This window comes from Mus musculus, chromosome 10 (genome assembly GCF_000001635.26).
Source record: "Mus musculus strain C57BL/6J chromosome 10, GRCm38.p6 C57BL/6J".
Classification (NCBI taxonomy): domain Eukaryota; kingdom Metazoa; phylum Chordata; class Mammalia; order Rodentia; family Muridae; genus Mus; species Mus musculus.
The window spans coordinates 82279285-82304793 of NC_000076.6; the positions used below are offsets into that span (position 1 = coordinate 82279285).

The following is a 25509-nucleotide window of genomic DNA, read 5'->3' on the forward strand; positions in this document are numbered from 1 at the left end:
TACTGTTGTATCTTCAGACACACCAGAAGGGGCATTGAATCCCATTATAGATTGTTCTGAGCCACCATGTGTCTGCTGGTAATTGAACTCAGGACCTCTGGAAGAGTAATCAATGCTCTTAACCACTGCACCATCTCTCCAGCCTGGATTAAGAATTTTTAAGAACCTCTAGCCCAGTGGTTCTAAATGTGTTTGTTCTAAGACCAGTGAAAAACACTGATATTTACATTATTGTTCATAACAGTAGCAAAATTAGTTATGCAGAAGCAAAGCCAATAATTGTGTGGTTGGAGGTGACCACAACATGAGGGTCTATCTGTATTACAGGGTCACAGCATTGGGAAAGCTGAGAATCGCTGCTCTGTAGCCTATTCTTCTAAGTACAAATATGTAGATTTCATTTAAAAAAAAGTTTTGGTTTGTCTCAGCATCCTTTGTAGTCTTCTCCTATTAGACTTATCTTTAAAGAATAATACATTCCATGTTTTCTCTCTCTTTTTGGGGTCTCACTTCGAACCATCAGCTCCCAAACTTTGCAGTGTCCTAAGAAGATAATTAAGAGCAAGTATTCCTGGCACTGGAGGCAAGGCTCAGTGCTTAAGAGCACTTGCTCCTGCAGAGGACCTGATTCTATTCCCAGCACCTACATGGAGCTTCACAGTCATCCACCACTCCAGTTCCAGGAGACCTGATGGCCTCTTCTGACCTCCATGGGTCTGTAGTGCACAGGCATTCATGTGAGAACATCATGAACACATAAATAAATCTAGAGTTTTAAGTGAGTACTCCCACTGACTCCAACCCTGGTTAAGAGACAGACCCATATGCCTTTATACTACTTAACAATTTTCTCAAGGTACACACTCACACACACACACACACACACACACACACACACACACACACACACACCACTTTTACCATAATTCCTAGAAGAGCTTATGAATGCACTCATTTTTTGGAGAAAAAAATTAACATGATCCCAATTATTTTTCACAGAAGGTAATTCTTAAGTCTGCACTTCAGATCAGCTCTTCATTTAAGTGCAAATTCATTTTGTTGGTAATGTTGAGTCTTATTTCAAAGATTCCCAGTTTGGTTTATGAATCCAAAATCCAACTGTTGCCAAAGACAGAAACCCATCGACACACGGTTCCCCACCCCCTTTTAATCTTACCTCCTCTCATCACCTGCATCTAGGATATAGTTACAATCACATGCTACATTTCACATACGTTTACCATCATAGGCCACCTTTCACTTTCTTCCTTAGGTCTGGGTAAAATAGTCTTGGTACTAGTTTTCACACATCTTTCAATCCATCTCTTCAAAAGTGACCTTTCCCTTATAGGATAATTACAATTGCAGTACCTTACCATGCCCTAAAGGCCCTGCTACCTCCTCTTAATGATGCTCCACAATACCCTCCACCTGCTATCATCCTCCATGCCAATGATACAGAAGTAGTTATTACAAACTTCTTCTATCAGTTCAAACACTGATCTCTTGGGACAGGAGGTTGGGATTCCTCACCAGCTAACGGAATTATTCTTTGACCTTCAAACCTCTGCCTTTTTTTTTTTTTTTTTTTTTTTTTTTTTTGGTTTTTCGAGACAGGGTTTCTCTGTGTAGCCCTGGTTGACCTGGAACTCACTCTGTAGACCAGGTTGGCCTCGAACTCAGAAATCTGCCTGCCTCTGCCTCCCGAGTGCTGGGATTAAAGGTGTGCTCCACCATGCCCGGCTTCACGCCTGTCTTTGAGTGGACTATTCTGGTAATACTGAAATCATCACTCTGCTTCCCAAAAGTGGCATTAAATTCCATTATAAAAATATTTACTAGCAGTGCACTGATCAAGGCATAGCGCATGCCTGTGATCCCGGCACTGGGAAGGCTGAGGGCAGAAACTGAAACAGTTTAAGTCCAGCCTGGGCTACATAGTGAAATCCTGTCTCACACAAAAATACACGTGTGTGGTGGCACAGGCCTGTGATCCCAGCACTCAGGAGACAGATGCATGAGGACTACAGGTTACAGGCCAACCTAAGTGTCACAGGGAATTTCCAGATAGTGAGCCCCTACCACAAAAAATAGTTTTTTCCTATCACACTGGATTGTGTTGCCACGATTACCCACCTCATCTGTTGAATGGACAGCTCTGTTTTCATGCCCCCATCGCAACAGGGGAGTAGGGAGGCTGTCAGGGCGAGAGGGTTGGAGCAAATGGGAGGAGTCTGAAGATTTAAGGGTTCCCCATGAACCCCCGTTTGCACACCTAGTCCCACCCATTCCATAAGTGGTTTTACAGATGCAAATGGAGTTCAAATCACCCCTTTATTGATCTTAAATACAGACCCATTCTCTTCCCCTTCCCGCCCCAATAGCTCTTTCATTGCTGGGTTAAGGGACAGATCTCTTCTTATCCACTAACTTCATGCCTCCAAACTTGTCCAGCTTTTGGATTTTTTGGTGTGATCCCTGAAAGACATGAACTTTTTAGCCAAACTACATCTGGATCTCTCCTTAGGGGAATGATGCTTGAGCCTCTCCTTGGCACTGTGATAGGGTCTCTCATAGTGACAGTGCTGGTTCCTCTCAGAGTGACTTCCGTGCATCCTTTCACAATGACTGTGTCTGCTTTGAGAGGGACTATACTGAGTTCTCTCAGAATGATGGTAGATGAGTTTGGAAGAATGCCTGTGTAGCCTGGGCTTAGACAATCTGTGTAGTCATCCAGTGGCCATGGAAAACAGGGGACACCTGGAAGGAGAGCTGGGGATGAAATAGGATGGGTGGACGAGAGAAATAACTAGCCAAGACAAAGTTTCTCTGATCATGGCTCAAATTTTAATTTTCCAGTCTGCGTTTATATAGGCAAACCCCCAAAACCCATCCCTTCATTTCAGCTGGATTTTGTTGCAAGGTAAGCTCAGTAGGTGGTCAGCTTCTCAAGGCTCTGGCAGGAAGATGTAAATGCAGTGAGGCCAGGCACCGCTGGACTCCAGCCATCAGAGACTTGTTTAGCCAACCCAAGGAAGGGCACAGAATTGTACTGGCTTAATCTACAACTATGTTCTTTCCAGACAGAGGGAATGCTCCTTTCTGAGTAACTACCCAGTGACCTCCGCATGAAACTGACATGGCTCCTTTTTGAGGGACTGAGGCATCTCAGAGAAGAGGGACTCTGTTGGCTCCTCTCAGAAAAACTGTGTAGACTCTTCTTCACAGAGGAACTGTGTCCTCTTCTCTCTAGAGGTCTACAAGGGCTCCTCCTTGAGCACCTGTGAGGGCTCCTCCATGAGAGACTTCGAGGGCTCCTCCCTGAAGGCCTTCGAAGACTACTCCTTGAGGGACTATGATGGCTACTCCCTGAGGGACTGCAAGGACTTCTCTTTGAGGGTCTTCGATGGCTCTTCCTTGAGGGACTTCGAGGGCTCCTCCCTGAAGGTCTTCGAAGGCTACTCCCTGAGGGGCTATGATGGCTACTCCCGGAGGGACTGCAAGGACTTCTCCTTGAGGGTCTTCGAGGGCTCCTCTTTGAGGGTCTTCGAGGGCTCCTCCTTGAAAGACTTCCAGGGCTCCTCCTTGAGGGACTTCTAGGGCTCCTCCTTGAGGGACTTCCAGGGCTCCTCCTTGAGGGACTGTGGCCTCTCCCCTTATAGAGGCTGTTATGGCTTCTGTCAGAGAGACTATGATAGGTTCTTACAGAGGAGCTAAGACTGTTTCTCTGGGAGGGACTGCGATGTCTCCTCTCAGAGAGACTTTGCCGATGAGTTCTCTGAAGAAGCCTGTGATGGGTCCTTTCAGATGGCTTATTAGGTAGGGTTCTCTCCCCGAAGAAGCCTTGTTCTTCTTCCTGGTTTATGGGTTTCTTTCCAAAGTGACTCTGCAGGGTTTCCTTCAAGAGGGGATTAGATACAATCCTCTCTTGGACATGAAATTTGACTCCTACATTAGAACAGTTCTTAGACTCTTGACTGGATACGTCATCACTACAACTTTTCGTTGCTATATTGGAGACATATTGAACTCTCTTGAAAGGTTCTGGGGCTGAAGTAGCTTGGTTAAAGACCTCTCTTCCACAAACCATGGTGGTCTGCAATTTCAAGGGTCTGGGGAGGAGAGAGCTCGCTTGTTTGGCCTGTTGAGCTGGTCTACAGCACTCACTTGCTTCCTGCAACTTGTCTTTTTGCTTGGGGGTTAAGCTTTTTGACATGTGCCTGACAACTGGTGTCCTGGCTCCTTTGCTATCTTCCATTAAACAATGGTCCTTCCCTTTTTGTTTGGGGGGCAAGTTTTTGATTGACCACAAATTGTCTGGCCTCATCTTGTACTTAAGTTTCTTGCTGGTAAAAATCACAGTTCTGTGTGCTGCTTGGAATGCCTGCCTTAGGCTATGAAAAAGCAGTTGGATGAATTTGGACTGGGAGGATTTCTTAGGTTGTCTCTTGGCAGAAACATCGCTCATCTGGGTGGTTTCAATTCTGCTTGACAGACCCCTCATTGTTCTATGATGACTGTCTTTTGTGCTTGTACTGATTTCATAGAGCCTTGTGTTTAGTGTTTTAGGTTCCTTGGATTTCTTCACTGGATATGTTAAGGCAGAGGTTTTTCTGAGACTTGATTTAACAAATCTTTCATCCTGGATGCTTCCATACTCACTCTCTGATACAGAGTGAACCTGACAGAATTCATAGTCTTTGGCTGTTGTCTTTCCTGCCACACTATGGCTGTGCCGTTGCTTTTGCTGCGTGTGGACTTGTACAGAAGCAGGAGATAGGGAAGAACTGGACTGGAAATTTCTAGGACTAGGACTCTTGGAAACCAGCGTAGAGAATCTATCTTTCCTTCTTGATGGTGATGCCGCACCCTTCCGTGGATCTGCTTGGTTTCTTGTATGATACTTTGAGACTCGAGGTCTTTTCCCAGTTTGTAATCTGAATCCAAGATGCATCCGAATCTCACCATGGCCTTCAGGGGTGCTTAAAAGGTGGAGCTGTGGGTAGATAAGCAGGCATGGCCCAAAAGCAGACTGTAACTTATGACAGCAATTAAATCCTGAACATCGGCCACATTGTAAGCAGATGGGATACTTTAGGACAAGACCTGACTCTAGAGGCAGAGGAACATTGTGGGGTATTTGACTTTTTAGTAGTTTTCCTGCTGTTTTTAGCCGTAGTCCTTTTAGCAGTTGGGACTGTTCTGAGATATCACTCTTGGACTGGGAGAGAGAACTTGTCTTGAGGGAATGCTGAGACTCAAAAGTCCTAGTAGGTGAACCACATGGTGAAATTTTACTCTGCTTCCTGGAAACAGAATCTTCCCTAGTGTAAAGTATCTCAAGAGAAGACTCTGATTTCATCAAGGCAGGAAACCCGGCTCCGCTACATGAGACAGACACATGCTCAGTGACTTTCTGTAATATATCGCTGAGCTTAGAGCTTGTTTTCTTTACTCCCAATCTAGTACCAGAGTATTGCTGTATTATAGAAGATGTTGAGCCACGTGTCCACATCTTTAAAGGCATTCTTTTCTCATTACTGTGACATAAAATATGTCTTTGAATATAGTTTTTAACCACTGAAGTCTGAGAAATGGTCCTTGGAACTCTCTCTTGCAGGCTTTGAGAAAATTCCATTAGTTCAGCTGGAACCCCAAATAAATTTTGAATAGATTGGCAGATGTCCATAGTGGATCCTTCTGTTAAAAATGATTGAGAACAAGGCTTCCTTTCCATCGTGGTTCCCAGGACATTACCCAGCATTAGCATACTGGAGAGATATTTCCTAGGTAGTCGCTGCCTACAGACATGACTTTCCCAGATGTTCTGTTGTATGCCCAGGAAAGAACGGATAGAGCTTCTTCGAGCCCCTAATCCTTCCTGTAACTCCTCTGATAGTAGTTTGAATGAATATGAAGAATACCTTTGGAATTCCTCCATTTTTTCCTTTACGCTTTCTTCCTTAGATAAGATATTCATGCCCCAGATCTCAGGATAGGGGGTTCCCTTGGTGTCTCCTGTCTTATCAGAGGGTAGATTTGGAAGGACCAAGGGAAGAACTGAAGATTTTATTATAATAGTGTCTGAATAGGGCTTTGAAGACTGCAAAATATCAACACCAAGGTTTTCCGTACCGAAAGTTCTTGAAACTTCAGGCACCCCAGAACCCTGAAGTTGCCCTAATTCAGTTGTTTTGTCAACACTTGAAAGAAATGGGATTGAAGAGCTGTGTATGAAACTAGATAAGTAATTCTCTGCCTGTAATTTTGCTGATGTGGTCACCTCTGAGTCTTTATTCTGACACATCAATTCTTGATTCGAATCCTTGATTTTCATTTCTTTAGGAGATTCTGTTTTGAGGCCTAGGGATTTTTCAGTCTGAAGCCTTTGCTCATGAATTAACACTGTAGGTTCCTTAAGGGGAGATGTTTGCTGAAATATTACTTCTGCAGAAGTCACTTGAATATCTGCCCTTGGAGTTAACTCCATAGGTTTTACCAGGTCTTGAAGATGGGGTCTTGGGTGTAAATTCAAACACTCCTTTTCTTTAATGCTTGATCTTGTGGAGAGTCCTATTGGTTCTACAGCCTGAGCACATGGTCCTGGTGCCACTTCTTCAGATTTTACAATCAGAACCAGTGGTTTGGGAATTAATACAGTTTTTATAATTCGAAAGCTTGTCCGTCGTTTTGTTTCTAGAACCTGATGTGTTGGCTCTATGATTAACTTCTTGGATTGCACATTTTGTAGCCAAAGGCTTGGAGCAAATCCTGAACTTATCATATCATGTATTCTGGGAGTCAAATCATTGTATTTTGACTTTTGAGGGGTACTCTCTGGAATCGTCACAGACTTCATAACTCTGGGGGTCACTTCCACAGATTCAGAAACTTTTGGGAGGGCAACTGATTGAGAAACTGGAAGCGATGCCTTTGTAAATTCTGTTACTTGATCTTGTGGCTTTGGACTAGTTCCCACAAAGTTTGTCATTTGGTCCAGTGATTCTATTGTAGTGATGTTTGCATTTTCCAGGTTCAAATTCTGAGGTTTTGTTAGCTTAGCTGCTATCTCTCCTGGCTGCTGTGTACCAAAGGTGAGCTCTACAGAGTCTGTATTTCCCTCAACTTGACTGGTTTGCTTACATGACAACTCAGAGGATTCTTTTTGCAGCCACAGTGTAGAGGCCAAATTTTTAGAATTGGGAATCTGAGGTCCTCCTGGTGTTATTCCTGAAACAGAATCTGGGATGTGACAGGATGTCCTTGGTGTTGATACTACAGATTGTTCCCTTTGAGTTCTTTTCTTAGAGCCCACCCCCAGAGGTCCTAAGTCTTGAGGACATGGCCTTGGAGATTTTTCTACAAATCCAGTCTCTGTATTTACTGGCTTTGGAGTCGTTCTAAGAAATTCGTTCCCTTCCTGTCTTGCTTCACAAGTCACCTCTATCATGTCTACAACATGACTCTTGACATTGAGGGTCACTCTATCAGATTCTGTAACTTCTTTTATCTGTAACTTCTTGAAATCTTGAAATTGAGGCCATGATGATGAATGTGACTCAGGAGTTTCTGGGATCTGGTAGCTTTTCTGTAGGTCTGGTTCTGAGGATATTGAATCTTGATCACTTAGTGTTGGAGTCAGATCAAAAAATTCTGGTACTTGAAGATCAAGCTTCAGGGGCATCTCTAATGATTCTTTGACTTGATCTGTTGGTTTGGAGCTCACAGATTTCTCCATCATTTCTGTGCTTTTATGTTCCAACCCCTTTGTTTTTTCTAAAGATCCCATATCGTGATAAATTGGTGGTGAAGTAAAATTCACTGATTTAGGGACTTGACACCTAGGCTTCATGCTCATCTCGGCAAAGTCCACCTGTCGCTCTGGTCTATATGTGACTTTAGTGGATTTTGTGACTGGATCAATTGTCTGGGGCATTAGGTGCCTAGATTTCATGTTTTGAAGAATTGACTTTGGTGCTAACTCCACAGATTTTCCAGGTTCTGGCAGAGACACTGATGACAATTTCACCTGTTTTACACCTTGCCACTTTGGCTCTGAAGTTAATATCAAAGATTTTGTATTTTGCTGCTGTGATTTCAGTGACAAATTTGAAAATTTGACACTAGTCAGTGCTGGTCCTGCTAAGAGCTTCCTGGTGGACTGTGGTGCCAATACCATCATTGGTTTCTCCTCTGAAGGAAATAGTTGGCAATTCAGACTTTCCTGTTTGGATCCTATCCTCAGCTGCTTAGGGTTTGTATCTTGAAAACATGGCTTTGGTGCAAGTGAAGACATAGGAAGTTGTGAACTGTGGCATGACATAAATTCTGAAGAACTCACACTTTGAGACTGTGACGCTGGCTTCAACTGCACAACCTCAACATTTTGAAAACAAGGTTCTGGCGAAAACATCCTGCTTCTCGAGTCGTTCAGATCACAGCTAGATGTCAGTTCTACAGCATTTGTACAAAACAATGTCTGTGTACTCTTCTCTGGAAACTTTCTATCTTCAGGAGGCAACTTTGGTAAAATCATAGAATTCACACCATTTGACTGAGGCCTCAAAGTAAATATAGGTTCTGTACTTCGCTGCCATGATCCAAGCTGGCTCTTCAAAAGTGGGATCTTTTGAAACTTTGCCCCTTGCATAAATTTAGATGAATCCACACCTTGAGAAGGTGATCCAGAGTTTAACAGAACAGATTTTGTACTTTGAGACTCTGAACCAGGGTCTAATTCAAAGTACTTTATGCTTTGCAAATGTGGCCCTGAACTGGGCTTTACAGAACTTATGCACTGAGGTTTTGACTCAGGATTAAACCCAGAAGAATTCGTATCTTGACTTTGTGGACAAGTGTTGTATTCCATAGGTGCTATACCCAAATTGTTTGACCCTGGAGTTAATTCAGACTTCAAATATTTCAAGTGTTGTTCTTGAAGTTTTGGAGCTTGTAAATGTGTCCCAGAGTTGTAGCCAATAGAATTTACTGACTCAGATTCTTGACTTAGAGTACATGCAGAAGAATTTATATCTTGAAAATGTACTCTAGTATTGCACCAAACAGGATTTACACACAGAATTTGTGGTGATGGAAATGGACAAAAATCCATACCTTGAAAAAGTGGCCCAAGATTATACCTATTAGTATTTTCACACAGAGGATTTTGCCCTGAGGTGTATACAAACGAATTCACACCTTGTAAATATGATTCAGGATTGCACTCAGTGGAATTTACACATGGAGGACTTGGCTCTGGGGACAATGCAGACGAATCTGCACACTGAGGACTTGGCCCTGGGATGCATGCAGGAGAATCTGCACACTGAGGACTTGGCCCTGGGATGCATGCAGGAGAATCTGCACACTGAGGACTTGGCCCTGGGATGCATGCAGGAGAATCTGCACACTGAGGACTTGGCCCTGGGATGTATGCAGGAGAATCTGCACACTGAGGACTTGGCCCTGGGGTGCATTCAACAGAATTTATGTCTTGCAAATGTGACTCAGGGTTGCTCCCAGTAGAATCTACACATTGCGATTTTGATCCTGAAAAGCATGAGGAAGAATTCGTTCCATGCAAATGTATTCCAGGATTGCACTCAGAGCTTATACACTGAGCGTTTGGCTCTGGAATGCATGCAAAGGAATTTGTATCTTGCAAATATGGCCTAGATATATACTCACTGGAATTTACATATTGAGAATTTATATTGGGAGTACAAGCAGAGTTCAGATCTTCCAAGTGTGACCCAGGGACGAACTCCTTAGAGTGTATACCCTGAAGGTATGGACCAGGGTGCAACTCAGATAATTCTACATCTTGTATCTCGGTTTTGGGTGCCATAACATTTTTACTGTGACTCCAGTCACAGGGTTTCCTACAGTGCAATCTAGGTTCATGCTTGAATTCCGAAGATGACTCTTCTAGCAGCTTGACCTCTGTGCTCACTGCAGAAGATTTTAGCTCTTGAAACTGTGGCCCAGGGTTGAACCCTAAAGACTGTGTACCTGTTCCCAGGCCCAACTCAGAGGGCTTCACATCTGGCAACTGTTGCTCTGAGTTGAATTCCACTGATTTCAGGTCTTGAAGCTTTGTACATAAGTCTGATGACTTGATCTGTTGCAGATGTGGCTCATGATTGAACACTGTTGATTTCATAGTTTGAAGCTGTTGCTTTTGACTTAATTTGTGAGGCTTCCCATCTTGCTTCTGATTTGTGGCTTTTAGTCCAGAAGGTACCACATTATAAATTGGTGAGGCCAATTCAGAGAATCCTACAACCTGCAAGTCTGTATCATAATTGATCTCTTTATCCTTTGTTGTTTGCGGATTTGTAGAATTGGCTTTCACATCTTCCAACTTCAATCCAAGGTTGAAAGCCCCAGGCTTCATACCTTGAAGATATAATTCTGGTTTTAACTTAGATAGTTTCCTGTCCTGTAACTCAGAGGGTACCTTGAACTGCAAAGGTTTCCCATCAAGTGCCTTAGAGAAAATCCATTTAAAAGATTCAACATCTTGCCCCAGTGGCTGATAAACAAAAGCCATGGGTTTTTCTTTTGGAACTGTGTCCCCTGAAATCCCTTCTGAAGACTTTACACCCTGTAAGTGTGGGCCAGAATTGATCTTTGGAGATCTTGCATCTTGAAGATTTGTCCCTAGAGTTGACTTAGAATTGTTCTGATCTTGCAATGGAGGGCCTGAGTTTAACTTTACAGATTCCCCACACTGGGGCTTTGTCTCTGGTATTGACTCCACAGTCATACTTTGTAACTTTGGGCCTTGATTAAACTCTATAGATTTCATATCTTGGAGCTTTCCCCCTTGAAACAACTCAGAAGGCTTTTTATTTTGTGTCTGTGGTCCAGAATCGAAGTCCACTGATGTTACACCTTGAGAGTTTATTTGTGTAATCACCTCCGAAGGTTTTATATTTGTCAAGTGTTGTTCCATAGAGTCTACACCTTGAAGTTTCATGCCCATGATCAGCTGGGGATATTTCAAGTCTTGCAAATTAAGGCCTGAATGCAGTCCTATAGATTGTGTGCCTAAAAACAACTTCTTTGGGGTGAACTCAGGTTTCTCACCTTGTAATTTTGGACTAGGTTTGATTTCTACTGGTTTCATACCAAGAACATTCTTCTCTGTGATGACTTCAGATGGCATATCTTCTAAGTGTGGTCTAGGACTGAAGCTCATAGACTTGACATCTAGGACTTTTACACCCATGATCGTCCTCAGAGATTTCAGATCTTGTAGCTGTGGGCCTGATTCACAGTCTTCCATCTCAATTTTTTGAGGCGTTGTCTTCAGAGTTGAATCTGCTTTTATACCTTGGGACTGTGGCCCGGGTCTAGAGTCTAGCTTAACCCTTTGAATTTTGGTCTCCATGATTAAATCAGTAAATGGTTTACTTTTCAATGGTAGGCTGGAACTTAACTTAAATTTCATATTTTGGGACTTTGTTTCAGGTATCAAGTCAGAACATTTTGCACTTTGCCACTGGGGCTCAGGTGACTGTGACCCTTGGCCTAATATCCCAGATTTTGCTTCTGAAGACTGTGACTCTTGTTTGAACAGTAAAGATGTCATATCTTGAGGCTTTTGTACTCCTGGGGATGACTTTATCGGTTTCCATACTTGTGACTTTATCCCAGGGGTCAATTCATTAGAGATCCTGTCTTCTACATGGAACCTAGGTTTAAATGATTTTATGTTATTGATCATTGACCTTAAGGTTGGGTCACATGCTTTACCTTCTGTCTTGGGCCTTGTCATCAACTCCTCACCTCCCAATTTTATGGAGGGTTTCTGTTCTGTCCATTTGACGCCTTGAAATGGTGACCAACTTTTGGATCTTAAAAACTTCACACTGGGGAACTCCTGTTGAGATAGCCACTGGACAGATCTTACACTTTCAGTCTGTAGTTCTTTGTTTAGCTCCTCAGTTGTGATGGCTTGAGGCTGTGGCTCTGAAGTCAAGTTGAACGTTTTTGGTTCTTGAGCCCGTAACTGTGGCTCAAGATGAAATGCCACAGATTTTTCTCCTTGAATTTTTGACCTGGCAGTCAGTTCAGGTGACCTCATACCTCTCCATAGCACAGGTGGCTTCAGTTCTGTGGGTCTGGCTTCTTGAGACTGTGACTTTGAGTTTGACCCTATACCTTTCTCACTTTGAAACTCAGATATTGGTATCCATTGAATAGACTTTGTGCTTTCAATTTGGGGTTCTGTAATTAGTGCCACAGTTTCCACACCTTGAAGTTGTGGGTCCAACGTTGACTCCACAGCTTTCTCTTGGTGCATCTGGGACACTGGGATCAACTGGCAAGGTTTCATACTTGGCACCTGTAGTTCATTTTGGAACTCTTTAGCTTTTACACTTTGAACAACTGGCTCAGGAGCCAATTCAAATGAGGCTGTATCTTTGAATTGTAGTTTAGATTGGATCTCTATGGGTGTCATATCTGCAGGTTTGGGTTCTTGATCTGACTCCATGGGCAATGTATTTTCTGATTCAAGCTGTTTTTTCTGTTGGTCGAAAATCCCACCTTTCCACTCCAGTGACTTTACAGTTATCTGGTCATCCTGTCTAGACTTAAGATTTAAGTCCATGGGTGCCATCTCTTGACACCCTTGTTGTGTTGAGGTGAAATCTACAAATTTTACTCCTCGGATCCCTTGTGTTTTGGCTACAGTTACAGGTTTTAGACTTTGGTGTTTCAAACATGAGGTGATCACAGGTTTCTGATCTTGCATTTGTGGCTGTGAAGTCAGTTCCTTGAGTTTCATACCTTGCAGTTGAGGCTCTTGAAACACCTCCATAGACTTCTCTTGAAAAAGCATCCTTGGTACAAAAGTCACAGGACTCTCCCCTTGCTTCTTTGGTTCAAGTTTCAAGTCCATGGCATTTACATCTTGAACATGTGTACCATGGGCCAACCCCTTATTTTTCAAATCCTGAATTTTTGAACCTGGAATCAACTTCACAGACTTAATATCTCTTTTTAGGGAATTACTTGGGGATACCACAGTGGATTTTATTCTCTTGAGACATTCTTCTACAGTTAAGATCACAGATTTCCTATCTTCTATTTTTGGCTTTGAAGGTAGTAACTTTGGTTTTAAACCCTTCAAGCTGGAGCCTGGAGGCAGCTCAAGATTCCTATCTCCTGCATGCATCCCCGGGGTTGACAGCATATATTCTGCATGCTCTATCTCTGACTTTGACTTTAACTTTGTAGATTTAATGTCTCCCAAATGTAGCCCTGGTGTTAATTCCACAGATGTCAGAGCTTCTTGTTTTGAGACTGTGTTCTTCTCCACAGGTTTTATATGTCCCAAAAGTTGTCCTTCAATCAATTCAGAAGATGCTATGCCTTGGGTCTGTGGGCTTCTGATCAACTCAGAATGATCTACATTTGCTAAGTGTCTCTCAGTAGCCAATTTCATTGTTTCTGCTGTTGGCACCTGTGGCTCAGGTACCATTTTATAAGACATTTTGTCTTCAAAGCTTGGTTCTTGATTCCCTGTGACAACTTGAAAGGGGGACTCTTGTACTATCAATTCTGGCTTCATCCCTTGCCTCTCTGGCTGTGTGGTCAACTCAAAAATTTTTATACATTCTAAGTGTGGCCCTGAGTTTAGCTCTGGAGTTTTCATACCTTGAGGTGGAGTTCCTGGTATTTCATCCAAAAATTTGACATCTTGAAGCCATGGCCCTGAGTTAAAACCCAGATGCCTGCTATCCTGTAGCCCTGCAGTCATCTTTGCCAATTTGGAGTCATGCATCCCTAACTCTGAAATCATAGAACTTGCACTATCAAACATCAACCCTGAGATTTGCTCCCCAAATTTGACCCCTTGAAGTTTTGGTCTTGAAGCCAGCTCAGAAAATTTGGTATCTTGTTCCCAAGGTCCTATGTTGACCTCCTCAGATATCCCGCATGAACGCTGTAGTTCAGAGGCTTGTGTTGCATTTTTCATGCTGTGAAACTCCGATCTTTGTGTAGCTAGAGCAAGCTTCCTATCTTCGAACTGTGGCTCTTGGCTTAATGGTAAAAATGATTCTGGCATAAATCCCTGAGATGTACTCTCTTGAAGTGGAAAACCTGGTATGAACTGTGTATATTTGAAACCATGGTGCTTGGGTTTGGGGATCGAATCAGAAAATCTCACATCTTGCAAACATGGTCCTAGATTTACTTCCATAGATTTCACATGTTGTAGTTGTGGTTCTGGAACCTTTGACCCCGGAATAAAACCAGATGATCTGATTTCTGGCATTGGGGAACATGGTATTGCTTCATCAGATTTCACACTATAATGTAGGGGGCCCGAGATAGAATTTGATGGATTTTCCCCTTGAAGAAGTAGCCCTTGATATAACTTTGGAAATCTGACACTTTGCAGTTGTGGCCCTGGAATCAATCCTGATTTGACACTTGGCGGCTCTTGGTCCAGATTCAAATCCATGGATTTCACATTTGGAATCTGTATTCCCTCAACTGACTCCTTTGGTGACAAACTCTGTAGCCCTGGCTCTGGTTTTGCCTTTTCAGGATCTACCACTCCTATAGATAACGGCTGTGGTAAATTCACAGATAACTCACTTTGTAACTCGAATCCTGTGTCTATCTGCATAGACTTTACATTGTGGAGCTGTGGCCCTGGGATCACATCTATAATATGTGGTGTGGGTCCTATAGTTAACTCCATAGGTTCTACAACTAGTACAGATGGTTCAGGGATTAATTCTTCACATTTCAATTTTTCTGCCAATGACTCTGATTCCTCAATTTGCACACTTGATTCTAGATTCAACTCCTGATATCCCATTTCTGAATATATTTCTACAATAGTCTCCTGAGTATCATCAACTTTAGGCAATGCCAATTCGGTGCTTTCTGTGTATTCAGGTAGACTTAGTTCTAATGGGTTAATAACTTCTGAGCATGGTTCTGGTGTCACATGAGCAAAGTTCACATCCGGAGCCTGTGGTTCTGGGACCATCACTTCTGGTTTATCTTGGAGTGGTGGTAAGCTCATCTCCATAGATTCTGAGGTTTGGCTGAGTAGTGCTGGAGTCATTCCTTCTGATGATTGTGTCAACTCAGCAGACTCTTCCACCTGATGACAAGTGTCAGAAGTCACCCCTGCTTCTGAGGCTTGCTGTTGTTCAGTCAGCTCTTCAGGTTCTGGGAAAGAATAATTTGAGTTGAGGCTCACATCTGAAGATTTTGATGCATAAAGGTGTGTGGGTAACTCACCAATTTTCATAGTTTCCACCAGGGTCTCAGGAATTAAAACTAAATCTTTGGATATGTCCACAGGTTTCATACCTTTCAATCTTGGATCTGGAACTAGGTTCTTAGAGTTTATATTCTGTAACTCTGGGAGTAAGTCCACTGACTCCATAATCTGAGATTGTGGGGTTGTGTTTTTTCCCAAATACTCCACTTCTTCAAGTTTCAGAGTAGCTGGCACTACTTCAGATTCTGTAAGTTGATGCTGTTGTCTCATCCCTATAGGTACTGTCTCTTGATCTGGTGCCCCTGGGGCTGTTATTTGAAGTGATGGTGCTCTCTCTGTAGGATTCTTCCTTTGTGGCCAGGTGTCAGAGGTCAACCCCACAGGTTCTTTCAGTTTATGACTTTGTCTTACCTCTGAACAGTCTAAGTCTTGGTGCCAAGGGGTGAACTCAGAAGGGTCCATGACCTGATGAGGCAGTTTTGGAGTTGATGACACATTCTCTGTGCCTTGATGTACTGTCATCCCTATGGAGTCTCTGACTTGAACCTGGGACACAAAAGGCAACTCTGGAGACTCTTTGGCTTGAGCAGTCAAACCATCTTGTAGTGGTGTGATCACTCCCATGGGTGACCCCTGTACCACTGAGTTTACCTTAAGAGCATTCTCTGATGGTTCTGGACTCATCCTTGATGAGTCCAGGACTTTAGATGGTGTCTGTGGAGGTTGGAGTGAACTGGCCTGATTCTGTGATCCTGAGTCCATGTTTAATGTTTCTGTGATCACTCCCATGGGTGACCCCTGTACCACTGAGTTTACCTTAAGAGCATTCTCTAATGGTTCTGGACTCATCCTTGATGAGTCCGGGACTTTAGATGGTATCTGTGGAGGTTGGGGTGAACTAGGAGTAAACCTGGCTTGATTCTGTGATCCTGAGTCCATGTTTAATGTTTCTGTGATCACTTCCATGGGTGACCCCTGTACCACTGAGTTTACCTTAAGAGCATTCTCTGATGGCTCTGAACTCATCCTTGATGAGTCCGGGACTTTAGATGGTGCCTGTGGAGGTTGGGGTGAACTAGGAGTAAACCTGGCTTGATTCTGTGATCCTGAGTCCATGTTTAATGTTCCTGTGACTTTATGCTGAGGCTGCAGAATCCATTCTTCAGCATTGTAGACTGTATGATGTGGCCCCAGACTCAGGTTTGCTGGTTCTACAGCTTGATACTTATGCAATGTATTTACCCCCACTGATTCTGTGACTTGGTGTTGTGACTTTGGGGCTATTCCTGCTGATTCTATGACATGTGAACATAATTCATTAATCAGCCCCCTAGAATCCACAATATTAAACAGTGCTACAGGGATTACTTTGGAGATATCTGTGATTTTATCTGGTTTTGAGGCCATACTCTTTGATTCCCTCATTTGATGCTCAGGACTTGCTACTGTTGACTCGGGAGGTATAATCACTTTTTCAACTTGGTGTGATTGCTGTGATAAATCAGTCTTATCTTTTGTTTCCCCCACAGAGTCTGTTATCTCTGAATGTGAATCTGGGATTATTCCCATTAAATCCATAACCTGAAGCAGTGCCATCGGAGTGACCTTTATGCTGTCTGTGGCTGGACATGGTGCCTTGGGTGTCAGCTCCACATTAGTTCCTTGTGCCTTATGTGACTTTATCCTTTCTTCTGGAAGACCTGTGACCCTCTGTTCTGTATTCAGCTTTAACACATGCTTTGGGTCTTTTTTCAGTAAAGAGGCTTCTTCCTGAATTGCATTAACTTCTACATTTCTGGAAGATGGTGCATCCATTGATATAACTAAAGGATTGCATCTAATGATTTGGTGGTCATTCTCAGATTCTAACTGTTTGTTGGAGGTAAGTGGCTGTGACATTCTTGCTTCTGTCCTATTTATTCCAGAATTCACCCCGATGTTCACATGGAGATGAATTGATGGAATATCCTGTAAGGGAGGAAGGACTGCAAAATTCTGGGAAAGATCTGACTTCTCAGTATCCATCAGCTGAAAGGTAGGCAGTGGTGTGCTTCTGTTTCTGGACACGGACAATTCCTTTTCTGGGGAATAGGGGGCACTATTGCTCTGGATTTGCCAAGTTGTACTTTCAGGAAAGATTGGAAGATAAGACAGGATGGAGCTGTTGTTGGAGGAGTCAGAGCATATGCTGTAGTCAGTAGAACATTTCTCATTTTCACAGTAACAGCAAGGTGGGACACTCTCCTGAGCCATAGTGTCAGAGATGGAGGAAGAAGATGTATCATAGGATTCTGGAAAATTCAGTTCCATAAGTGCTGAGCTGAAAACAAAGAGAATTTTTTATTTTATTTTATTTGGAATCAGTAGTGGGAAAATTAGGACAAAGAAAGAGAGTGGTCATTGCAAGTCCAAAATATTTTTGGTCTAAGGGAGGTGAGGGTGGAAAATGGGTGATGTTCATAAGCATCAGTTATTTCCGTAAAGAACCCCTCTACCAGGAGCAAGGGAGATGAGCCAGTGAAGTGCACAGCACACAGATAGAGAAGCTGTGCCCTATCCTGAGAGCACACACGGTAATAAAAACACGTGGTGCCCCAGTGCTGGAGAAGCAGAGGCAAGCACATCCCTGGGGCTCACTGCCAGTCAAGGCTAATTAGTGAGTCCCACTGAGAGTCTTTATTCCAAAAACAAGGTGGATAGATCCAAGGAATAACACATAAGTTTTACACACACACACACACACACACACACACACACACACACACACACACACACAAGTTCCCATTAATCTTGCCATTAAGCTGGATGACCTGAGTTCAATTCAATACTTAAGATCTACATGTTAGAGAACTGACTCCTGTGACTTGCCCTCTGACCTCTGCAAACATGTGGCATACATGTACATACACGTACAAAAAAAAGTTATAAATAAATAAATAAATGTATTTTTAATTAAAAAAAAAGAAAGAAACCAACTTCACTGCTTTGAGGGTTAGAGAGATGGGTCAGTAGTTAAGAGCAGTGACTGCTCTTCCAGAAGACACAGGTTTGATTCTTAGCACCCACATGGTTGTTCACAAACATCAGGAACTCCAGTTCCAGGGAATCACATACCCTATTCTGGCCTCTGAGGGCACCAGGCATACATGTAGTGCCCAGACATACGTGCATGCAAAACTCTCATACACATAAAATATAAATAAATCTCAAAAATTAGTTGTTTATATTCAATTTTTTCTTTTCCCTCCCCCTTTTACTCTTCTTCCTTCCTTTCTTTTATTTTAAATATTTCTCTACCCTCTACCCAGAAACTCTGTTTCCTGACCTTGCATTTTCCAGATGTTGGAAGATCTGTTCAAGGCTCTTTTCTATTGAGAATATATAGTCCTGGGTCCAGCCCATAGGAAGACCTGAAATACTGGACACAGCAGGATAGGTTAGTGGAACTGAAGTGATATCAACGTACCAGTAAGCTAACCAATAAGAATAGAAAGTTAATTTAGGAACGAGACAATTGCTCTCAAAGTAAATGAAGTAAAAGTACCAGGTATTTTATACTTCTAGCACTTATAATTAAGGTAATGTCGAGGTTAGGGTTTCTATTGTGATGAAACACCATGACCATAAAATGCTTGCAGGTAAAGGGTTAGTTTCACCTTCCAATTTTCAAGTCATACTCCATTGCAGAGGGAAATCAGGGTAGGAACTCAGGGCAGGATCCATGAGGCAGGAGCTGATGCAGAGACTTTACTGATTTGCTTTCATAGCTTGCTCACCCTGCCTTCTTATGTCACCTGTGACCACCAGCCTGGAGTGGCACCACCCACAGTGAGCTGGATGTTCCCACATCAATCATCAATTAAGGAAATGCATCACAGACTTGCCTACAGGGCAATCTGGAAGGAGCAATTGAGGGTCCCTCTTCCAAAATGATTCTATCTTGTATCAAGTTGACATGAACAGTCAGTAGGACAGTCTGAAGACAGACTCTGCTTACCTTGTCAGATTAATTTCCTTAGACAGAGTAGAATAGTTTTTCCACAAATTTCTATTTGTGATAGATCTCATAGAGTCAGCTGATTTCTGGGTGAAAAAGAACATTATAAGCAAGCAAGACATCACTGAAAATGACATATTGTAATTTTTGTTGTGAGGAATTCACCAGAGAAGACTGGATGGACATAGCTTTATGCCAACAAAAAGTCTTTATTCGCCACCCAGCAACTACAATGGATGTTCAGGATCCAAGTGTAACCCCAAGCCTTTTTCAGGATGACCTTTTAAGCACGAAAACCATGTTCTGTGTTGACATACTTCAGTTAACAAGAACAATTAGCCAGAAGCAGAAGCCAAAAAGTGAGACTAGTACATTTTGAGACTCCCAGAACTATGGACTTTGATGGGTTGGGCCTTTGTTTTAGTTTTGGTAGGTGGTGTTATCTATGTGCTGAGTGGTACTTCCATCATGGAGTGAGTTGTGCTAAGGTCTGGAGCTCTGCTACAATTTTCAGGTGAACTTTTGCTGAGGTGTGGGAGATGGGGCTGAGAAGGTGAGAAGCAGGGGAAGCTTGGTGGTAGAAGTTCAATTCTATTCCGTAATGTCTTCCTAGAAAGTAGTAAACTCTGGGACTTTGCAGCAATGCCATTAGTCAGTTTAAGAGTACTAATGACATTTGTCACCATTAAAATAAAGCAAATATACACTCCTCCCTTTTGCGTCAGGGCATCAATGTCTAAAGAGCCTAGACGACAATTCTGGAGCATTTGGTATGTCTATGATTTAGTAACACAGAGCTAAATAATCTAGTGGTAGTTTTGATAGATTTTTTTTTAAAACTTATTTTATGCTTGCTTAATCATGCATTATTTAATAACATCTGTTTGTGCTGGAACCATAAAGTAAAGATACAAAGCAAAAGAAAACTGGTGGTGAAATCTCAGTTAATATGTCTACCTATGATCCTTCTGCATCTATATCTCCACACGATCTACAAATATTGCAGACCTGAGTAATCTGGAAACACCCTCATGATGAAATAACTACAGATACTGGATAGAACCCTGCATGTTTTTAAAATGTAGACTTTATCCTCTGTGAAAAGGTTAGAATAAAATTTCAGTTGAATATTTTTCAAAATGGAGTTCAAGAAGCTACTGATGGAACCTCTTCTTGTCCCATGCTGCTGCTTAGGGAACTTGCTCACCTCTACCCTGTACTGTGGACATCTGAAACAAACCAGATGACTAGAGACTTGGGACACATATATGTAGGTATTTGGCTCCTGTTTTATGGACATTTTACTAGGTGTGTAGATGCTTTTCTTTTGTCTTCTATTGGTCACATGAATCCTGTTCCTCCCCAGCACTCCACAGCCAGAACTGCTTGCCCATACAAACTCCACTTTTCTCTGCTTTCTTTAGAACATGGACTCAAAGGCTCCTGAACCTATGTTTCCTGAGTTGTTATTTATAGAATCTCAAAGAAGTCCTTTTACAAGGTTCTGGTTGAAATGATTGGAGAGAGAGAGAGAGAGAGAGAGAGAGAGAGAGAGAGAGAGAGAGAGAGAGAGAGAGAGAGAGAGAGACCCTACTGGAAACACTGAAAGCAACAGTGAAAATTTAGAGGCTACGTTGAGGTCCTAACTCATTTCACTGTCAGACTGTTAAAAAAAATGTGTTGGTAACAGTGTTGGGACAAAGAAATGTCCCACATAAAAATCTCATTTAAAAAAAAAAAGAAAATCAAGATTCTTAGAGTGCCACATAATCAGAGGACACAGTCAAGAAGATGCTGATACAGAGATAAAATTACTCCTGTTAGATTTCTGACTGGTGGAGATAAATACAGTTCCAAAGACTACATGTATCACAGGAGAGTCCTTCTACATCAGTGGTTCTGAACCTGTGGTTCATGACTCTCTTGGGGGTCAAAGGACCATTTCACAGGTGTCACCTAATACCATCAGAAAACAGTTTATTTATACTATGATGCAAAACAATTTTATGGTTGGGGGTCACCAGAGCGTGAAGAACTTGATTAAAGTGTTGCAGCATTAGGAAAGTTGAGAACCACTATTCTTCATGAATCACATGTGTGTTGTATGCCTCAGTATGTACACAGGTTTATCTTTATGTTCTCTAAAACTGCAACCTTACAGTCAAGATGCTCCTAACAGAATATCTGCCTAGTGACAGCTCTTACTGATGCAAACTTGTGCTTCAGATCCATGAATTTTGAATCCAAACAGCCTACATAAAATTCTCATTCTTTTAAAAATATATACTCTTATTAAAGTTTTCATTTATTTTTATTTTATGTGCATGGGTGTTTTGCTTGCATGTGTGCCTGTGTGTTTATGTGCATGGGTGCTTTGCTTGCATGTGTGCCTGTGTGTTTATGTGCATGGGTGTTTTGCGTGCATGTGTGCCTGTGTGTTTATGTGCATGGGTGTTTTGCTTGCATGTGTGCCTGTGTGAAGGAGTTGAATTCCTTGGAGCTGGAGTTACAGGCAGCTGTGAGCTGTCATGTAGTTGCTGGGAATTGAACCCAGGTCCTTTAGAAGAGCAGCCAGTGCTCTTAACCTCTGAGCCATATCTCCAGTCCCAACTTCTCACTCTTTGACTTTAAGAGCTCTCTTCTGTCTTGGCTTCTTTGAATCCAGCCATAATTTACTATTTTATACATATTTCCCTACAGTGATCTGCTACTCGAAATCTATTTATGTCTCCCTCCCTCCTCTCTCCCCCCCCCCTTCTTTCTCTGATGGTTATTTAGGCCAATGGTGGCTATAAAATGCCTGCTCATCAGGTGAGGAAGAACGAGCTCAGAATATGTTTTCACTGAAATGTCCCATAAGTGTGGAAAGTCTACTCCTCAATGCAATGTAAGTGACCAGAATTTACGAAGACATACACTACTTGATTAAACCAATGGCTATAAAAGTGATGGTAATAGACATTTCCAACAAATCTAATATATGCACACATACATATTGTTTGATTTGTGTTTTTGAGACAAGGACTCATGTAGCCCAGGTTGGCCCCAAGTTTGTTAATCAGCTGAAGGTGACCTTGAATTCCTGATCTTTCTGCCTGCCTTCCAGCACAAGCTACTGGCATGGGCCACTCTGCCCTGCCTTTGTTGCTATATTGAAATAAGGATTCATATAGCTTTGGCTGCTTTGGTCTTCTTATTTAGCTGAACATGAACTTGAACTCCTGATCTTCCTGCCTCTGCCTCCCAAGTGCTGAGATTCCAGGCAAACCCTACCAAACCAAGCTATGTATAGTGCATACAGTATACTTCACCAAATTTATGAATCCAAAACAACTTATAAATATTAATAGCTTCTGAATCTAGAGGCACATGCCTGAAATAACAACACTTGAGCTAAGGAGGAGTATTGTCACAGGTTTGTGATAAACTATGTAGTGAGCAGTGAGCACCAGCCTAGTCGGGGCTATAAAGCAGGATCTTATCTCAAAAACTAAAACAAGACAACACACACACACACACACACACACATACAGCCTTTTAACTTCAGTAAAAGCTGTATAACAGTTAAAGTAATAAAATATATTCTTTATACTAATAAAAAGTATAAATATCAAAGTATTGAATTAATAAATAATACAGAAGGCCTTATATATAAAATTATAAACATTTAACACAGGATATATATATATAATAATCTGCATAATTGGACAGATATCCAAGACTCTTGGCTGGGAAGATTTTAACATAAAAAATGTCAGTCCTCCCCAAGTTAAATTCTACTTTGAGGCCTTCTTAATGGAGAATAAGAAGAGAGGGAGAGACTTGCAGGACCAAAAATTCAAATAGCTACAAAAGCATAGTTAATAACAGGAACAGGCAGGTGGGATTAAATTTTTAAAGGGTCCCAAATATCAGGAGGAAGAGGATTTCTGTGCACTGAAGGCCAGCCTGGTCTAAATAATTAGTTCTAGGACACCCAGGGCTACAAAAAGAGAGCCTGTCTCTAAACAAAACAAAACACCAGCTCTGAGACAAGTTCACTTACATGTGACAATAGGACAGCTTAAGAAGAGAGCGCCACAGAGCAGCAAGAGAACACTTGCATGCACCGCTATGATGACAAATGTCAACTTGTCAAAGTCCAGAATCATTTGGAGATGAGCCTCTGAGCATGCCTGCAGGGAACTGTCTGCATAACCGACTCGAGGTGCCTCTGGGTGGCACCATTCTATGACTGGGATCCTAAACGGTGTCTGAGGGGAAACAGATGTGAGCAGCAGCTTGGACTCATTATTGCTCTCTGCTTCTTTACTGCAGATGTACAGTGAATCACTACCTTAAGAAGTTCCTAAGGTTATGGCTTCTTCTCCCCACATGGTGGGGGGATGGACCATAATTCTGAATGACTGAGAGCTGAAATGAACCCTTCCCCAATGAAGTGACTTTTGTGAGGTTGTTCTGTCACAGCAACAGAAAAGAAACTAAGATGATGGCAATTAATAATGAGATAATGTGGATGCTTTCTTAATATGGGATTCAGAGATGGACTCTGAGTGAATTAAGAATTCAAATGTGAGGGGGCTGGAGAGATGGTTCAACAGTTAAGGGCACTGACTGGCTGCTCTTGCAGAGGACCTAGGCTCGGTTCCCAGAACCCATATGGTGGCTTATAACTGTATCTCCAGTTTCAGAGGATCTGATGCTCTCTTATGAAGAAGTCAAAATAACCCTATTTGCAGATGATATGATAGTATACATAACTGACCCCAAAAATTCCACCAGAGAACTCCTAAACCTGATAAACAGCTTCAGTGAAGTAGCTGGATATAAAATCAACTCAAACAAATCAGTGGCCTTCCTCTACACAAAGGATAAACAGGCTGAGAAAGAAATTAGGGAAACAGCACCCTTCACAATAGTCACAAATAATATAAAATAGCTTGGTGTGACTCTAACTAAGGAAGTGAAAGATCTGTATGATAAGAACTTCAAGTCTCTGAAGAAAGAAATCGAAGATCTCAGAAGATGGAAAGGTCTCCCATGCTCATGGATTATCAGGATTAATATAAAAGAATAAAAGTGTCAGGATAAAAGTTCGGAGCAGAGACTGAAGGAATGACCACCCAGAAACTGCCCCTCCTGGGGTTCCATCCCATAAACAACCACCAAACTCAGACACTACTGCAGATGCCAACAAGAGCTGGCGGACAGGAGCCTGATAAAACTGTCTCCTGAGAAGCTCTGCTAGTGCCTGACAAATAGAGAAGTAGATGCTCACAGCCATCCACTGAATGAAGTGCAGGGTCCCTAATGACGGAGCTAGAGAAAGCATTCAAGGAGCTGAAGGGGTTTGTGGCCCTATAGGAGAAATAACAATATGAACTAACCAGTACCATCAGAGCTCCCTGAGACTAAACCACCAACCAAAGAAAACACATGGTGGGACTCATGGCTCTAGCTGCATATGTATCAAAGGATAGCCCAGTCGGTCATCATTGGGAGGAGAGGCCCTTGGTCCTGTGAAGATTCTATGCCCCAGTATAGGCAATGCCAAGACCAGGAAGTAGGAGTAGGTGGGTTGGAGAGCTGGGGGAGGTGGGGAGAGGGAAGGGGATTTTCAGAGGGGAAACTAGGAAAGGGGATAACATTTGAAATGTAAATAATGAAAATATCTAATAAAAAAGGAAAAAATTGAGTCAGTACAGGTGAGAGTGTGCACTACAGAAGCTAACAGCTTCTGAGACAGGCGGGAGCCACAGAGCTTCTGAAGCAGCACCCTTTCAGGCTCCAGACATCTGGCCACCTTCCCGGCATGAGGACAGGTGTCCGCCCAGCCCTGGAGGGCTTTGCCTCAGCATCGGCGGAAGACATCTTGGTTCTGAGACTCCGCGGAAAGTAGTCTGCACAGGTGAGAGTGTGGACTACAGAAGCTAACAGCTTCTGTGAGAGGGCAAAGCAACACAGCTTCTGGGAAAGGTCCTGTTTTGGGCCTTCATCTTCGGCTAGGAGGGAGGTCCGAACACCAGATATCTGTGCACCTTCCCTGTAAGAGGAGAGCTTGCCTGCAGAGAGTGCTCTGAACACTGAAACTCAGAGGAGAGAGCTAGTCTCCCAGGTCTGCTGATAGAGGGTAACAGAATCACCAGAGGAACAATCTCTAAACAGAGACAACTATAACAACTAACTCCAGAGATTACCAGGTGGCGAAAGGTAAACGTAAGAATCTTACAACAGAAACCAAGACCACTCACCATCA

At 42.5% G+C, this 25509-nt stretch overlaps 1 protein-coding gene across 2 annotated transcripts in view; it reads right to left on the reverse strand.

Moving 5' to 3' along the window:
• Positions 1-2829: 2829 nt before the first annotated feature.
• LOC102635990 overlaps positions 2830-25509 on the reverse strand; it is a 34468-nt gene continuing 11788 nt past the window's right edge. The window contains exons 2-5 of one of the 2 annotated variants that reach the window (XM_006514362.2): positions 19254-19339; positions 18582-18674; positions 16380-17576; positions 2830-16202 (exon numbers count right to left, since the gene is read on the reverse strand). In XM_006514362.2, the coding sequence (XP_006514425.1) occupies positions 2930-16202; positions 16380-17576; positions 18582-18674; positions 19254-19339 (14649 nt within the window). In that variant the 3' untranslated portion in view covers positions 2830-2929. Of the gene's footprint in view, positions 17577-18581; positions 18675-19253; positions 19340-25509 lie in introns of both variants that reach the window. The other variant, XM_006514360.2, reaches the window with a different exon arrangement.